The following is an 18,631-nucleotide window of genomic DNA, read 5'->3' on the forward strand; positions in this document are numbered from 1 at the left end:
GAAAGATAGAGGACAATCAGGAGGGGTAAACGCCACACGTTACTTATACTTCACTGCTCAGCACTGGTCACTGTGTTCTGTGTGTTGGTGTTGGGAGTACCTGGAGCGGTGGAGCGGACTGGTGGTGTCTGCCTCTTGGAGAGAAAGTTACGCAGCTGAGACTGCTTCATCGGAGACATTTTGGCTGCAGAAGTTGAAGGAGTCAAATTACATTTACATCACTCAAGCACAATAGATAACACAGTGACAAGTGTTGGAAAATGTAAGTATTTTGCCTGGCGATTTCGAGGTGGTCTTGGGAATGGTCTCCAGACTGGCTTTCAGGAGTGCATCCCTCAAACTCTCCAGCTCGTTGTCCAAACTAGTAAACAGAGGTAATTCATAAGTGACCATTGATTTTTAAGCCACTATGCATAAATAAATAAAAACACTACTTTGCAACACACATACCCCAGTGAAAAATTTGATATAATTATTTTTTTTTAAATAAAACTTACTGCCTCTAAACAGATCCTCATGCTACAATAAATCTGCCCATTGTATTTCAGGTATACACCCTTGTACATACCCCTGTTCAGTGGGGGTGGTAGCAGCAGGATGGCAGGGCTGGCTGGGGGCAGGAGTGCTCCAGGCTGCAGTCTTGTTGTAGAGCCGCAGGGCGTGGAGGTCTTTGACCAGTGTGTCCAGCCTCTGCTTCTGCTGGTTGATGATGTCCAGGTTGTTGGCCAGGGCTGTGAATAGAGCCTCCCTCTCTGGGACAATCATGTGTCTGGGAGAGACAGAGGAAACTGGTTAGAAAGGAAACATACAATGACAATTGGAAATTGACATAGGAAGTGAAAGAGAATTCTCACTCACTTCTGTTTCTTCTTCTTCTCCAGATGTTTCTCCCACTCCAGATCCAACACGTCGTTCACATCCTCCACAGCAAACTTTACATACTGGTACAGCCTGCGGATCTCCTGGTTATGGGGAGAAAAAACCTAAATAAATGACGGTCCAACAAAAGGTCTTCTACACGGTGAATGATATTCAATGGTGTTCTGCTTTTGACATTTCTACCACATCCACCCTGAGGAATGATAAAAGTTCGATATACACATCTAACCATCCATTCCTTATCTATCCAGAGGCTTACCTTGAGTTGGTCTTCACTGCGTGGGTCCAGTGGTTTCTTGTACAGCAGCTGCAGGTAGCCCCGGTGTCTGTTGAGCTCACTCTGGGCCTTTGCGTCCTCCGCCCCGGCAAAGCCCTCCAGCATGGTGGTCTTCAGAGTGCTGATGTCCCCGTGGAGAGACTGGGGAGAATAAGCACACATACACATGGTAAGAGCCTACAAGGTCTAGGTGGCTGTACTTAAGTTGAAATGTCAAATTTTGTTGACATAGACCTGGCAACACCAGGGGGTGTGAGTTCATGGGCCACCTGAATGCAGCTGATTGAATTTGACACGACTGGGTACATTAATTAACAATGGCAACTACAGAGAGCTGCATATTCTGACTCACGCGGGCCTTATCTCTGAAATAATATCTAATCAAATCCGTACTGTACCTCAGTGGTGTCTTTGATCTCCAGGGTGAAGACGTGGAGGTCCTCAGACTCCTTCCTCAGCTCCTTCATCTCCTCTGTGGTGCCCACTCTGAAGTCTGCCTTGTGGCTGCGTGCCTTCAGGTCATCCAACTCCTTCTGGAAGTGGGCGATCTGAGAGGAACACAACCTGCATGAAGCTACATTGATAAACCATATGGGTCTTTCTATAAAGTCTGGTACATGTGAGGATTTCCTACACTGGACAACTTCTTACAGCTGTTGATAATCTGCCATTTTATTTTTTATGTCAATACATTAAGATATAAAGGGGGGAGCCAGCTATATTCAATTAAATGTAAGTGTTGATTTAAACGCTGTTTAACCCTTTCCCATGGTTGGTGTCTTGACGGATGTGTCTAAAATCACGTGATAAAACATTACTCTCCAGTCCTTGCAATTATGGCAGTGCAAGTTGTCGATTATCATTATATTAGGCATTAATCAGTCAAATTAGCCATTGAACAAGTGTCTTCTAAACGAGTCACCTTACCTTCATACTTAAAACCTAAATCAATACAGTCATGAACGTGGTTCTTCAATAATTATGCACAATATTTGTTGCACAGCATTTGGTGTAGAGCTATTTTCACACAAATATCCAGGAAGATATTTTCTTATTGATAGTCCAGTGACAAACAGCTGATGTGATAGCGCATGCATCGCAACAGCCCTGCTGGAAGTGCTGGAAATAAGGTGTTAATGAGGAATGTCCAGAATATTTTGCAGTCTCATTCTTTACACTGGTGAGGACAGTTGTGCCTGGATCCACGTTGGATCTAATATCCCTAATGAACTGATCTTGAATAACTGTTTGCTTTATTTAGTCAGGTCTCGTTCGACATCAAGGTAACGAGTTCATGTTTTCATACGTTCTTGTGCCTTGGATTGGACGCCGAGTCTACTGTGCGCAATTGTGTAGAATAGACTACTGCACAACACAATGCTTAATTACCCTGGATATAATTACATTGTCTAGTGGGCTTCTTCACAAAATCATGGTAATTAAATAACATGAAAAATAAATTTTGGTGTCCATGTTACACCGGTAATTTTAGAAACAATACAAGGGTCTTGAAGTAGCCTACATGAACTTGGAGCTCAGAAATTCAAGTACTCCAAAAGGCTAACCTTGAAAATCAGACATGTCCTCAGATAGGTGTTTGAAAAGTCCTTGTAATTACTGTAACCAATTTATAAGTTCTCCTTATAATTGTCCTTGCTTTCAGTCTTTATCCGTTTTTGTGAGAGATGTGACCACTTTCATTTGTTTCCCGCCACTTCATATGAAGGGTGTTGTGCTACTCTGTTGCAGTAAAACCATGTGGTTATTATGAGGACAACATTAATGTTGGCTTCAACTTGGCCATACATACAAATCCTTCCATTAAAAAAGGAACCTGGTTTTTGGTCACTTTCTCATTATAAAAACAGCAATGGTGAGATTAATGCTACAGCAAGTCATGGTTTTATTATATGTGCCTGCGTTGGCCACATAGGCTCCAGAAAAATCGGCACGCATCCAATTTACGCTCAACAACAATATAAAATGCAACAAGTATAGTGTTGCTCCCATGTTTCATTAGATTAAATCAAATATCCCATACGCACAAAAGGTCTCAAATTTTGAATACAAATTTGTTTACATTCCTGTTAGTGAGCATTTCTCCATTGCCAAGATAATCCACCTGACAGGTGTGGCATATAAAGAAGCTGATTAAACAGCATGATCATTACACAGGTACACTTTGTGCTGGGGCCAATAAAAAGGCCACTCTGAAAATGTGCAATTTTGTCACAACACAATGACACAGATGTCTTAAGTTGAGGGAGCATGCAATTGGCATGCTGACTGCAGGAATGTCTACCAGTGCTGTCGCCAGAGAATTTCATTTGAATTTCTCTATCATAAATCACCTCCAATGTCATTTTAGGCAATTTGGCAATACGCTCAACGCTTGCCAAAAGGCACCTAAAGGACTCTGACCATAAGAAACAAGATTCTCTGGTCTGATGAAACCAAAATTGAACTCTTTGGCCTGAATGCCAAGCATCATGTCTGTCTGAAACCTGGCACCATCCATACTGTGAAGCATGGTGGTGACAGCATTATGCTCTGGGAAAGTTTTTCAGTGGCAGGGGCTGGGAGACTAGTCAGGATCGAGGGAAAGACAAATGGAGCAAAGTACAGAGAGATCCTTGATGAAAACCTGCTCCAGAGCGCTCAGGACCTCAGACAGGAGGTCAGGACAACGACCCTAAACAGCCAAGACAACACAGTAGTGGCTTCAGGACAAGTCTCTGAATGTCCTTGAGTGGCCCAGCTAGAGCCTGGACTTGAACACGATTTAACATCTCTGGAGAGACCTGAAAATAGCTGTGCAGAGACGCTCCCATTCCAACCTGACAGAGCTTGAGGGGATCTGCAGAAAATAATGAGAGAAACTCCAAATACAGGTGTGCTGTAATTGCTGCCAATGGTGCTTCAACAAAGTACTGAGTAAAAGGGTCTGAATACTTATGTAAATGTCATATAAATTTGCTAATATTAAAAATAAAATAAAAATACATCTTTATTGGGTATTGTGTGTAGATTGATGAAAGAAAACAACCTATTTAATACATTTTACAATAAGGCTGTAATGTAACAAATGTGTAACAAATGTATATTCCCAGTCCATAGATTGAAATAAATACAGTAGGACTATTTACTGATTTCCTTATATGAACTGTAACTCAGTAAAATCTTAGAAATTGTTGCATGTTGCATTTTCTTTCAGTGTATTTAGTGAAGTCGACATTATTCTCACATATTTCGTAATGTAATAATAATTTGAACATCAACACATTGGTTAGGCCTGCTTTTTGCATGCCTTATTGGGGGGGGGGGGGTCTATATTAGGCCCTATATGTATAATTATATAAATTATACAATTTTATAACATTGAAGTCCTTGAAAACATAAATTAAGAGCTTGAAAAAAAAAAATCACTAAAAGTTATTGTCTGTATGAACCCTGCTTAAAGGATGTATAGTTCTAGGCCCATGTTGTAAAGGTGGAATTATGGGCCATTTTGCAAATATATTCCCCCAAGTACACAACTGGAACTGCATTAAAAAAATGTTTTGTTGTTGTTTCAAAGTATTTTGAAATGTTTATACCAACGTCACACATTATTAATAGCAAGACCCATATTGCGTAAATTGGTTGGAGCATGGTGCTGGGTTCGATTCCTTTGTGGGTTAACTCCACTGAATGTGTGTGGTTATGATAATAAATAGGATTCATAATCAAATAAAAAAGTTATTAAGTAGCAGTAGTTTGAGAGAAATACTACTGGATTAATCTGTTACCTCCTCCAGTATTCCAGCCATGACTGGGTCTGAGCCCTTCCTCTGCTGCAGCTGCCTTTCCAGGGCATTCACACTCAGCGCTGCCTAGAGGACGGCAAACAGACAGATGTCTCGAGACACTGCATTTGTCTCTACTATTATGATCTGTACTACAAGACATTGATTGCTGGTCTAATATCTTATTTATTTGAAAAGGCAGATTATGTTTTAGTACCTGTGGTGTGGGTGCACTTGTCTGGGTGGCTGGGGAACATTTCTGTACAACCGTGGGGGGTGTACCGGTTTGGACTGGGCCTGAAACAGAAAGACAGAATGGATATCAACAATATCACAAACCAAAACAATAAAGATGCTAATGTTGAAAAAATAAGTACAGTGCCTTCAGAAATGATTCATACCCCTTGACTTTTCACCACATTCTGTTATGTTACAGCCTGAATTCAAAATAGATTAACATTAATTTATTTAATCTCACCCACCACACACAGTACCCCATAATGTCAAAGTGAAAACATGTCACATTTTTGGGGTGCAAATGTACAGTTAAAGTCAGAAGTTTACATACACCTTACCCAAATACATTTAAACTCAGTTTTTCACAATTCCTGACATTTAATTTTAGTACAAATTCCCTGTCTTCGGTCAGTTTGGAGCAGTGGCTTCTTCCTTGCTGAGCGGCCTTTCGTTATGTCGATATAGGACTCGTTTTACTGTGGATATAGATACTTTTGTACCCATTTCCTCCAGCATCTTCACAAGGTCCTTTGCGGTTGTTCTGAGATTGATTAGCATTTTTCTCAGCAAAGTACGTTCATCTCTAGGAGACAGAATGCGTCTCCTTCCTGAGCAGTATGACGGCTGCGTGGTCCCATGGTGTTTATACTTGCGTACTATTGTTTGTACAGATGAACGTGGTAACTTCAGGAGTTTGAAAATTGCTCCCAAGGATGAACCAGACTTGTGGAGGTCTACAATTTATTTTCTGAGGTCTTGACTGATTTCTTTTGATTTTCCCATGATGTCAAGCAACGAGGCACTGAGTTTGAAGGTAGGCCTTGAAATAGATCCACAGGTACACCTCCAATGGACTCAAATGATGTCAATTAGCCTATCAGAAGCTTCTAAAGCCATGGCATCATTTTCTGGAATTTTCAAACTGTTTAATGGCACAGTCAACTTAGTGTATATAAACTTCTGACCCACTGGAATTGTGATACAGTGAGTTGTAAGTTAAATAATCTGTCTGTGAACAATTGTTGGAAAAATTACTTAGGACATCTACTTTGTGCATGACACAACAGACTTGCCAAATCTATAGTTTGTTAACAAGAAATTTGTGGAGTGGTTGAAAAACAAGTTTTAATGACTCCAACCTAAGTGTATGTAAACTTCCGACTTCAACCCTTTAACACTCCAAATTGAGCACAGGTGCATGCAATTTCATTTGATCAGCCTTGAGATGTTTCTACAACTTGGAGTCCACATGTGGACAATTCAATTAACTGGACATGATTTGGAAAGGCACACACCTGTCTATATAAGGTCCCACAGTTGACAGTGCATGTCAGAGCAAAAACCAAGCCATGAGGTCAGGGGAATTGTGCGTAGATCAATAAGGTAGAATTGCAATGAGGCATATCTGGGGACAGTTATGAAACCATTTCTAGAGTGTTGAAAGTTTCCAAGAGCACAGTGTTCTTTAGCATTGAGAAATTGAAAATATGGAACTACCCAGACTCTGCCTAGAGATGGCCATCCGACCAAACTGAGCAACCAGGCAAGAATGACCTTGGTCAGGGAGGTGACCAAGAACCCAATGACCACTGACAGAACTACAGCTATCCTTGGCAGAGATGGGAGAATCTGCCAGAAGGACAAGAGTCTCTACAGCACTTCACCATTTTGGGCTTTATGGGAGAGTGGCCGGACGGAAACCACTCCTGAGAAAAAGGCACATGACAGCATGCCTGGAGTTTTCAAAAAGGCATGTGAAAGACTCAGAGCATAAGGCCAAAGATTCTGTGGTCTGATGAGATTTTTTATAAACCATTTGGCCTGAATGCAAAGCTCTATTTCTGGAGATAACCTGTCACAGCTCATCACCTGTCTAACACCATCCCTATCGTGAATCATGGTGGTGGCAGCATCGTGCAATGGGATGCTTTTCAGCGGCAGGCACTGGGAGACTGGTAAGAATAGAGGGAACAGTGAATAGAGCCAAATCCTTGATGAGAACCTGCTTCAGTGTAAAAAATGACCGGGGGCGTAGATCCATGTTCCAACTGGACAATGACCTCAAGCAGACAGCTTCAGAACAAGAATGTGAAAGACCTTGAGTGACCCAGCCAAAGCCCGGACTTGATTCCCATTGAAAATCTACGGAAAGAATTGAAGATTGCTGTTCACCGCCGCTCGCTATCGAACTCAACAGAGCTTGAGGAAATCTGCAAGGGAAAAAAATGGGAGAAAGTCCCCAAATCCAGATGTGCAAAGCTGATAGACATACCCAAGACAACTCAAAGCTGTAATCACTGCCAAATGTACTCATACAAAGTATTGACTCAGGGGTGTGAATACTTATGTAAATTACATTTAATTTTCAATAAATTTGCTAACATTTCTAAAAACATGTTTTCACTTTGTCATTATGGGGTGTTGTGTGTATATGGGTGAAAACATGTTTATATTTAATCAATTTTGAATTCAGGCTGCAACAAAATGTGGAATAAGTCAAGGGGTATGAATACTTTCTGAAGGCACTGTACAGCTGTATGAATTATGCTGTATAAACAAAGCTTATTATTCTCCTTACCTGGCATGGCTGCAGACTTGGTGACTATGGGCAGAGGAGCGGAATGGCTGCTGGGCTCAGAGAAGGCAGCTTTAGGTGTGGAGTTGAAGGAGAAGGGCTGGGAGGCTGGAGCTGCAGCAGGGGTCTCTACTGCCAGGAATCTGAGGGACAGAAACATAAGCATATCTAGCTAAGCCAGCCAACAAACATCTAAGTCAGGGATGGACAACTTTGATGGGGGTAGGGGCCATAAAACACAGAACTCATCATGAGGGGCCGGCAGTGGCTCGTGGGTCTGCGTACCCACATCCAGACGCTGCACTTGACGAATTTATGAAATTGCTTCTCCAAATATTATTAAAAGATGCACCTGTTAAGAAACTGACTGTTAGAAGGGTTAAGGCTCCATGGATTGATCAGGAAATGAAAAACTGTATGGTTGAAAGAGATGGGGCAAAAGAAGCAGATAATAAGTCTGGCTGCACATCTGACTGGGTGACTTACTGCAAATTGAGAAAAGATGTGACTAAACTCAACAAAAAGAAGAAACTGTATCATGAAGCCAAGATCAATGATATAAAGAAAGATGGTGAAAAAACTTGAGCACTTTACATTAAATGGGCAGCAAGAGAAATGTAACTCCATCTTTCATCGAATCAGGCCCAAACAAAAAACCATTTGATGTTGCCAATTATTTTAATTATTATTTCATTGGCAAAGTGGGCAAACGAACAGTGAGCCATCGTATTCATAAAAAAAACAAGCATCGCAAGTTTGAATTTTGTAAAGTTAGTGTGGGAGGTGGGAAAATTATTGTTATCGATCAATAATGACAAACCTCCTGGCGTTGACAACTTCGATGGAAAGCTACTGAGGATGGTAGCTGACTCTATATCCACTCCAATCTGTCATATCTTTAATCTGAGCCTAGAGGAAAGTCTTCAGCCTCAGGCCTGGAGGGAAGCCAAAGTAATGCCGCTACACAAGAGCGGTAAAGGGGCCTTTACTGGTTCTAACAGCAGACCTATACGTTTTCTGCCAGCTCTTAGTAAACTCTTTTTTTAAAATGGTGTTTGACCAAAAAATGGGGAGAGGTCTGTCCGTAATAAAAAGAGATGCTCTGCTTTTTTGACACCATACTCCAAAAAGCAATTTCTGCAGACTGTAGTTTTGTCTTTTCTTGATTATTGTCCAGTCATGTGGTCAAATGCTGCAAGGAAAGGCGTAGTTAAGCTCCAGCTGGCCCAGAACAGAGTGGCACATCTTGTTCTTCATTGTAATCAGAGGGCTGATATAAATACAAGACTGACTGCATCACTTCTTTTAATAAGAAAGATTAAATGTGTTGACTTACAAACAGCTCTGACACACAAACTTACCCCACCAGACATGCCACCAGGGGTCTTTTCACAGCCCCCAAATCCAGAACAAATTCAAAAAGCGTACATAGAGTCATTAATGCATGGAACTCCATTCCATCTTATACTGCCCAAATAAACAGCAAACCTTGTTTCAAAAACAGATGAAGCAACACCTCACAACACCTCTCCTCTCTTTCACCTAGATAGTTTGTGTGTATGTACTGATATGTAGGCTGTGTGCCTTTACACTTTTTTAATGTAGTTCTGTCCTTGAGCTGTTCTTGTGTATTAATGTTTTGTATTATGTTATGCTTCATGTTTTATGTGGACCCCAGGAAGAGTAGCTGCTGCTTTTGCAAGAGCTAATGTGGATCCTAATAAAATATCAAATTCAGCCCCCCCCACCACCACCTAGCGAACAAAATATTTCTGTGACACTCCTCATGACATCAAAGAGGATAAAAAGTATATTTGAAAGATTTTTTGCGATGGGGGTGGAGAGAAGATTTAGCAATTTGATAACTCATTTCATGCAAATCTACACATTTTGCAATAGGGTGGATGATAACTGATGATCAATGGGCCCCACCCCAGTCGGTAATTCATCCATGCTTACTACAAGTTTAGATAGCGGGCCACTAGACTAACTTAACAGTAAATAAATAAGTAAATAACAAATTAAATAAAACTAATTTGCCAACATGGGCTAATTAAGTTACTGCTGATGCACAAACAAATTTCAAAACTGCACCTTGTGTATTCTATTACTTGAACTCTCAACAGTAAGTTGAGACCCTAACGGAGTTGTTTTTAACTGAGTTGAAATTGGTCAGCAAGCCTACAAAAGGCTGTAAACAGTCAAAGTTATTCAGGTACTTATATCAACCTCTCACCTGTCATTGAGGTTCATCTTCACAGCGAGAGTGGTTGGCTCGGGGGTGCCCCGGAGCACCATGATGGGGGAGGCGGTGGCCAGGCGCTGGGGGATGGGCTTTGGAGTGGGGGCCGGAACTGGAGCCATTTCGACCACTGGAAGTTTGGGGGCACTGACGGAGAAGGCCGAAGCTGCGGCTGGGGTCTCTGTCAGGGGCTTGGAGGAGAAGGAGAAGCTACCCGAGGTGCCCAAGGCTGGGCTCGCGCTGAAGGCCGTAGAGCCCCCCAGAAAGAAGGCGGGGGGAGCAGTGGAAGAGGGGGGCATGGAGAACGAGAAGCCGGATGAGGAGGCTGGAGCTGGGGCTGCGGTGAACAGTGAAACAGAGGCAGGGGGAGGAGGGTTTGGTGTGGTGGCCAAGGGGAGGCGGAGCGGAGGGAACGCCGCCGGGGCTGATGGGAGAGAGGAGGTAGGGTAAGGGGGTGGGGGAGCTGCAGATCCTGCAATGCAGAGAGGAGAGCTGCTTTTAGTGGATCCTATCAAAACACGATTATAAATACTTTACAGTATGATAGTAGTATAGTTATTGCAAGTTTCATAAGACAAATGTATTCAGTGAGATAGAAAAAAAATACACAATATTAAATGTGAAAAAGCTGGAGGTCCTCCAGACCTGCAGGGGGCAGTCTCTCTCCGTCCAGGGCCAGGCTGGTGGGGGCAGCGACCAGCTGCTTGACCCCAGGGTTGAAGTTGAGCAGTGAAAAGGGGCACAGCACTCCGTCTGTAGACAGCAGCAACAGAGTGGGCGCCGGGGGCAAAGTCTTCTCATCGGCTGTAGTGACATAGCGAGGAAAAGAGACATCAAGTACAGTATTTTGTTTATATTTTTTATTTTATTTTACCTTTATCTAACTAGGCAAGTCAGTTAAGAACAAATTCTTATTTTCAATGACTGCCTAGGAACAGATTTGTACCTTGTCAGCTCGGGGGTTTGAACTTGCAACCTTCCGGTAGGCTACCCTGCCGCCCAGTATAACTAACTAAGTATAACTATTGGTAGCAAGAGAGAAACACACAGGAATACACACACTTTAACTGAAACAAAAAAGGCAAACACCCAGCCAGACAGACACACACACACTGAAGCTCATGGAAGATGCACACCCACACACAAGTACCCAGGACATTAACAAAAGCCGAGGCAAGTACAAGGACAGAGCATATGAATTGCTATATTGCTGTGAGACGTGAGAGACCTTGAATTCTTAGTAAGAAACAAAGCCCAGAGCACTTGGAGAAAAACCAGCACTAAAGCCAGTGTGATGAGACAAATAATGAGTCTGCTTGCCTGAGACTGCTCTCCAGAGAGAGAACAGTTTGTAAAGCTCAAGGTAAACCTCATCAGCATTCTCAGACATGCTTGTCTGGTTCTGTTGTTTGTTGATGTTCTCTCATTCGTCCGAGTCATTGTAATGAACGTGGGCCTCCATCCCCTCTCTTTCTATCCAATACAGCCTAGGTCTCTCGAGACAGGGTTTGATCAGAATACAATCACTTAAAAATGCTACTCAAATTGATATTTTGGTTTGCTGGTGGAGTCTTTTAAGCAGGGAGCCCAGACAGCAACATCAGATACCAGATACCAGTAGATACCGAGACAGTAGACAGTAGCTTATCACTATTCATCTGACAGCTGCCAAAAAGCTGCCAAAAAGAACGTGCAAACCAGCGCCGCATACCAAATGCTACTGACTGACACTGAGGAGGAGAACATTGCAGTGCTTAAAAAAAAAACTTCACAGACGAGAGTAGTGTTTTCTTTCAACCAATCGATTGGTAGAAATTTTCAAATGTATATTTTTTCCAAATATAGACAACCCCTATGTGTTTTAATAAAATCAACTATACAGTGCTTTCGGAAAGCATTCAGACACCTTGACTTTTTCCACATTTTGTTACATTTACAGCCTTATTCTAAAATTGGTTTAAAAAAATTATTATCACCAATCTACACACAATACCCCATAACAACAAAGCGTAAACAGGTTAAGAAAAGAAAACAGAAATACCTTATTTACATAAGTATTCAGACACTTTGCTATGAGACTCTAAATTGAGATCAGGTGTTTCTACTGATCATCCTTGAGATGTTTCTACAACTTGATTGGAGTCCACCTGTGGTAAATTCAATTGACAAGACATGATTTGGAAAGGCACACACCAGTCTATATAAGGTCCCCCAGTTGACAGTGCACGTCAGAGCAAAAACAGAGCAAAAACCAAGCCATGAGGGTTGAGGGAATTGTCCGTAGAGCTCCGAGACAGGATTGTGTCGAGGTACAGATTTGGGGAAGGGTACCAAAAAATTTCCTCAACATTGAAGGTCCCCAAGAACACAGTGGCCTCCATCATTCTTAAAATGGAATACTCTTCCTAGAGCTGGCCGCCCGGCCAAACTGAACAATCGGGGGAGAAGGGCCTTGGTCAGGGAAGTGACTAAGAACCTGATGGTCACTGACAAAGCTCAAGTTCCTCTGTGGGGATGGGAGAACTGTCCAGAAGGACAACCATCACTGCAGCATTGCACCAATTAGGCCTTTATGGTAGAGTGGCCAGACGGAAGCCACTCCTCAGTAAAAGACACATGACAGCCTGCTTGGAGTTTGCCAAAAGGCACCTAAAGGACTCTGACCACGAGAAACAAGATTCTCTTGAACTCTGACCTGAATGCTAAGCATCACATCTGGAAGAAACCTGGCACCATCCCTACAGTGAAGCATGGTGGTGACAGCATCATGCTGTGGGGATGTTTTTCAACGGCAGAGACTTGGAGACTAGTCAGGATCAAGGGAAGATCAACGGAGCAAAGTAGAGAAAGATCCTTGATGAAAACCTGCTCAGGACCTCAGACTGGGACGAAGGTTCCCTTCCAACAGGACAACGACCCTAATCACACAGACAAGACAATGCAGGAGTAACTTCAGGACAAGTCTCTGAATGTCCTTGAGTGGCTCAGCTAGAGCCCAGACTTGAACCTGATCAAACATCTCTGGAGACCTGAAATTAGCTCAGTGCGCGCTAACCAAGGTTGCCAGGTGCACGGTGTTTCCTCTGACACATTGGTGCGGCTGGCTTCCGGGTTGGATGCACGCTGTGTTAAGAAGCAGTGCGGCTTGGTTGAGTATCGGAGGACGCATGACTTTCAACCTTCGTCTCTCCCGGGCCCTACTACTAAAGCGATTGGATACCACGAAATTGGGGAGAAAACGGGGTGTATTTTTGGGGGGGTATTATGTGTAGATTGAGGGAAAACCAGCAATTGAATCCATTTTAGAATAAGGGTGTACACTTCAAATTTTCATACAAAAATGTGAAAAAAGTCAAGTGGTCTGAATACTTTACTTTCCTACAATCAGAACGGTAAAACTACTGTAGTAGTATTAGTAGTAATAATAATAATAATAATAACACTGAGTATACCAAAGATTAGGAATTCATTCCTAATATTGAGTTGCAGCCCCCCATACCTCAATTGGTCGAGGTATGGAATATACAAGGTGTCAAAAGCGTTCCACAGGGATGCTGGCCCATATTGACTCCAATGCTTCCCACAATTGTATCAAGTTGGCTGGATGTCCTTTGGGTGGTGGAGCATTGTGGATACACACTGGTAACTGTTGAGCGTGAAAAAGCCAGCAGCGGTCCAGTTCTTGACACAAACCGGAGCGCCTGGCACCTACAATCATACCCCGTTCAAAAGGCACTTAAATATTTGGTCTTCCCCACTCACCATCTGAATGGCACATATACACAATCCATGTCTCAATTGTCTTAAGGCTTAAAAATCCTTCCTTATTCCCCTTCATCTACACTGATTGAAGAAAATTGAACAGGTTACATCAATAAGGGATCATAGCTTTCACCAGGATTCACTTGGTCAGTCTATCATGGAAAGAGCAGGTGTCCTTAATGTTTTGTACACTGTTAATATTGAATGCACGAAGAGAAATTACCATAACCAAACAAACATTGTAGATTAGAAATTATGGGAATTAACGGTAAATGTCGGCTACTACTGGTGATATATGTCATGGGGAATTGATAGACACTAACCATCACAAGAGTACTCCACTATAACTTGTCCTGGAATGGTTGTAGGGCTGTCCCAGACTAAAATAAGGATCTTGGTCTGCCTAGAAGGTCAGCATCCAGGAGTCGCCTCTTCACTGTTGACGTTGAGACTGGTGTTTTGCAGTTACGATTTAATGAAGCTGCCAGTTGAGGACTTGTGAGGCGTCTGTTTCTCAAACTAGACACTAATGTACTTGTTTGTCCTCTTGCTCAGTTGTGCACCGGACCCTCCCACTCTTTCTATTCTGGTTAAGGCCAGTTTGCGCTGTTCTGTGAAGGGAGTAGTACACAAGAGTTTTACAAGATCTTCATTTTCTTGGCAATTTCTCACATGGAATAGCTTTCATTTCTCAGAACAAGAATAGACTGACAAGTTTCAGAAGAAAGGTATTTGTTTCTGGCCATTTGGAGCTTGTAATCAAACCCACAAATGCTGATGCTCCAGATACTCAACTAGTCTAAAGGCCAGTTTTATTGCTTCTTTATATCAGGACAACAGTTTTCAGCTATGCCAACATAATCGCAAAATTTTCTAATGATCAATTAGCCTTTTAAAAGGATAAACTTGGATTAGCTAACACAACGTGCCATTGGAACACAGGAGTGATGGTTGCTAAAAATTGGCCTCAATGTCTATGTAGATATTCCTTTTTTTTTTTTTTTCTGCCGTTTCCAGCTACAATTGCCATTTACAACATTAACAAAGTCTACACCGCATTTCTGATCAATTTGATGTTATTTTAATGAACCAAAAAAATGTGCTTTTCTTTCAAAAACAAGGACATTTCTAAGTCTCTCCTCACTTTTCTTAAACAATTAAGACAAGGGCTGTTTTCTCATCTTCTAACTCTGCTGTTGCCTCCGGCGCATTGTTCTCCACACCAATATGCTGGTTAAATATGCTATTATGCACATTGCAACATGGTCTAGGAAAAGGTGCCAATTCAAGTGCACCGATGTGTTTCAGAACCGCAGACAGCGACCTCTATCCAACGCGGGAGAAAGCACATCTGTTATAAAATAATATAATTTGTATTTGTATTGCACCATTGTTCTTACATAGTATAACAATATACAATTTCAGTAGCACATGTCTTAGACTGATGGACTGGGCCATCCCCACGGCTTCCACAATGGATCAGTCCACTCAGACAGGTGTCTTGCTTTTTTTTTTTTTTTTGCTAAAGCTCGAGTAAAGAAATCTTGGTCGACCATCAGCCTATCGACCAGTCGACGAAATGGGGTCAACCCTACATTGTTGACAAAAATATCAGCTGATTCCAAATGGTTCACCAGCTTCTTTTGCTTGACCCTTTCTGCCTAAGCCACACTCTTCGATCTGAATGAACTGGTAACAATATGGCAAAGTCCTTTCATTCAGCGAGGGGAGAATTACAAATCCATCAAGGAGAAAGTGACCGGTTTGGAATGGGGTCAGAAGAATGTGGAAAGCTGGAAGGGGAGAGAGCAGCAACCACTCACTGATGTGGATCTCCTGCTGGCTGGTGTAGTCGATGGCCATGCCCAGGGGCAGCGTGTCGTCGTTATTCTGAGAGACAGGCAGCTCTCCCCTGCTGGCATCCTCCAGCAGCCACAGCTCCCAGTTGGTCTGAACAACACAGAAGCACATTGCACAGCGAGGTTACATGACAACAGACACTCAGGGGCTCAATTGATCAATATCAGTTGGCCTTTGATTTACTACTCCATAATCATTTATCAGAAGATGCTAAGGTGATGTCTTGTCCAATGGATGAGACTATGTTCTGCACAAAGATATCTGAAATCCACATCAACCTTGAACTGCTTTAGTTTCTAAGGCCCAGAGTGAGAATCAAGCCTGATTGACAAATATTACCTTATCTTCTTGCTTGGCGATGACACTGACTTCAATGGAGGCTGCTGATGCGGCAAGAACAACATCCCTGAAAGAAGAAAAAATAACAATGAGCATAAGTGATTCACCAACCTCACAGCTGTTCCTCAAACATTGAAGTTGAGAGCCAGAGGGAAATGGAACAGAGCTTATACCAACTGAGTTTGCATACAAAAGCCACTTTCTACAAACAAGAAAATAAAAAATATCTGCAGACAGGCAGGGCAGAATACAGAGTGAGGAGCGTCTCACCAGTCCTCTATGTGGCTGAGGAAGTAGTGGTGCTGTCTCTCTGTGCAGGTGCCGTACACAGGGTCGTTGAAGTTCAGGTACCTCTCCTCCCTCTTCTCTGTCTTTGTCTGACATATCAAAATGTTAATGGTTTCAGTAATAATGAAAAAGGCAAACCCATAAATGATCATTTAGGAGAGAAAACATTTCAGTCAGAGTGAAATGACCCTATTAATATTAGAACAATGAACAATTAGCACTGCAAAATGATCTCATCATCATTCAGATGCATGACATCTGGTGCTACTCACAGGGAGGGAGATCACCACCAGTTCAGGAGGTGTTTCTGGACAGCCGTCGGCTGCTGCATATGCCACGGCAAACACAAACGTACTCAGCCACTGCACATCCAGCACTGACAGAAAAAGGACAACACAAAGAAAACATATAATTGAGGTTATCAGGCAGGAAAATAAAAGGCACTGAAATGTTCAATTTCAGGTTTATTACTTCAGGTCAGCCTGATCTGTGTCAAGTTTACCTTTGACAGGGTTGTCAGAGCTGTAGAAGCTTGGGCAGGGGATCACTTTCTTCTCCTGAAGCCCCTGTTCAGGAGAGCAGAGTTAGACCAGGGCATAATCAATATAAATCACACCTGGAAACCACACGTTTGATGTACTTAATACCATTCCACTATTTCAGCTCCAGTCATTAAGGTGCCACCAACCTCCTGTGGGCAAAATACATCATTCACTCCAGACTTCACAGGAATAATAAGTGTGTCTAACATTGTTAATGTATTATACTGAGAGTTGTTAGTACAGACTTACTGGAGTATACTGACTGACTGTTGCATTCATTTTTCCTGCTGCTACTTGCTTTCCTTTGGGACTCCAGCATACTGTATTAAGGGAGAAGATGACAGAAATTGAAAACAAATTGTATAAAATTCCAATTACATGAAAAATGTAGTCCTCAAAGTTATTACACACTATGTCACACTTACTACAGGTGATGCCCGCTGTGGCGGGTAGCTGGGCCTGCACTGTGATGCTGTCTGTGACCTCCAGCACCATCATGCTGCCGTCAGACAGACAGGTGGCCAGCATGGACACCTGCACCGGGTTCCATTTGAGGTCCTGCACAATAATGCCCAGGCCGGCTCTCAGTTGCAGAGTCGCAAATGGCAACTTCTGCGGTCGGGCCTGGAGAGAGGGGGCAGCCATAGAAGTGAGGGGATTAGGTGTGTGGGAAAAATATGGAACTGAAGAAGTTGGGGTGACTAGTCTTGATGTGCTTTCAAACAATATCAAAACATGGACTCTGAACTCTGTTTCACCATGACGAAACCATACCACTCCATTAGCAGTGGGGGGTTGTTATGAGAGTTAATCACCTTGTTGATGAAGGTGCGGACATCATAGAAGGCCAGTGACAGGCCTGATGCTTCTGACATGCCACTGACTGACAGGGTGAGCTCATCACTGCTGAGTCCCAGGTTGTGCACAGGCAACTCCACATGAACATCAGCTAAGGCTGCTATCCCCTCAACTGAGAAAGAGTAAGATTGAGAGAAAAAGGTAAAGTCAAGTTACATTGGCCAAGGCACGCCATAACTGTCATTGCTTAGGAAAACTGTACGAGGCAGAATGACCAATGTACAGAAAATCGTACCTATTTCATTGGAGTTTCCATCAACTTTGTCTGAAGCTAGGATGTCTCCCGTGAGGTACACCTTGATCTTTCTGTCTAGTCCGACAAATGTCAGTCCAAATTTGTTGGAGATGGCGAGCAGACTTGACCTATCCTTCGGCAGGTCATCAGGTGAATCAAAGACACGGGTTTTCTTCATTTGCCGGAACTGAAAATCCTGCATAAAATAGAAAACTTAATGACTGTGATGGCACTGAATTTAGTCTCATGTAGGCTACTCGTTTAACCCTTGTCTAATCTTAACATTCTGTATACTCCCCTTGTTCTAAGGGTAAAAAAAAAAAGAAAGACCCACCTTCACTAATCCCCTAAAATAAAGCATTTTAACTGAATTTTAAACCCCAAATCTATTTTGCATGAAGAAACAATTCAAACTTTGTGAATATCTGGGTTTTCCCTCTTCACAATGCAGAAAGAATTTATTTAAAATCAGTGGACACCACTTGATTTTATTACAATACATCTGTCATAATTATTTTTTATATTTTTTACTAAAGTAGAGGATCATAATTATTATTGCTAAAGGTACTGCATAGGTGTAAACCTAAATTTTTAACAAGAGATAGCACTAGTATGGCCTAAGAAAGTAGCAGAAATGTGCAGAAAGTAGTTTTGAATGCATTTTATTGAAGGGAAACAATAAGTCTTGAACTTTTTGGGCAAAATAGTAATATATTCTTATATACTGTACAATGAGGAATTCAACTACAAAA

The 18,631-nt window shown here is 42.3% G+C and overlaps 1 protein-coding gene across 2 annotated transcripts in view; it reads right to left on the reverse strand.

The window, feature by feature from the left end:
* Window positions 1-18,631, reverse strand: part of nup214 (nucleoporin 214) — a 68,769-nt gene that overhangs the window by 45,781 nt on the left and 4,357 nt on the right. For both annotated transcript variants that reach the window (XM_020457347.2, XM_020457348.2), the window contains exons 2-21: window positions 17,880-18,075; window positions 17,602-17,756; window positions 17,212-17,410; window positions 17,036-17,106; window positions 16,747-16,810; window positions 16,517-16,620; window positions 16,227-16,333; window positions 15,957-16,023; window positions 15,581-15,707; window positions 10,641-10,799; window positions 9,990-10,467; window positions 7,757-7,896; window positions 5,159-5,238; window positions 4,945-5,028; window positions 1,555-1,704; window positions 1,139-1,297; window positions 859-962; window positions 569-769; window positions 276-361; window positions 101-184 (exon numbers count right to left, since the gene is read on the reverse strand). In XM_020457347.2, coding sequence (XP_020312936.1) covers window positions 101-184; window positions 276-361; window positions 569-769; window positions 859-962; window positions 1,139-1,297; window positions 1,555-1,704; window positions 4,945-5,028; window positions 5,159-5,238; window positions 7,757-7,896; window positions 9,990-10,467; window positions 10,641-10,799; window positions 15,581-15,707; window positions 15,957-16,023; window positions 16,227-16,333; window positions 16,517-16,620; window positions 16,747-16,810; window positions 17,036-17,106; window positions 17,212-17,410; window positions 17,602-17,756; window positions 17,880-18,075 — 2,815 coding nt within the window. The remainder of the gene's footprint in view (window positions 1-100; window positions 185-275; window positions 362-568; window positions 770-858; window positions 963-1,138; window positions 1,298-1,554; window positions 1,705-4,944; window positions 5,029-5,158; window positions 5,239-7,756; window positions 7,897-9,989; window positions 10,468-10,640; window positions 10,800-15,580; window positions 15,708-15,956; window positions 16,024-16,226; window positions 16,334-16,516; window positions 16,621-16,746; window positions 16,811-17,035; window positions 17,107-17,211; window positions 17,411-17,601; window positions 17,757-17,879; window positions 18,076-18,631) is intronic.

This window comes from Oncorhynchus kisutch, linkage group LG23, assembly GCF_002021735.2.
Source record: "Oncorhynchus kisutch isolate 150728-3 linkage group LG23, Okis_V2, whole genome shotgun sequence".
NCBI classification, from domain to species: Eukaryota; Metazoa; Chordata; class Actinopteri; order Salmoniformes; family Salmonidae; genus Oncorhynchus; species Oncorhynchus kisutch.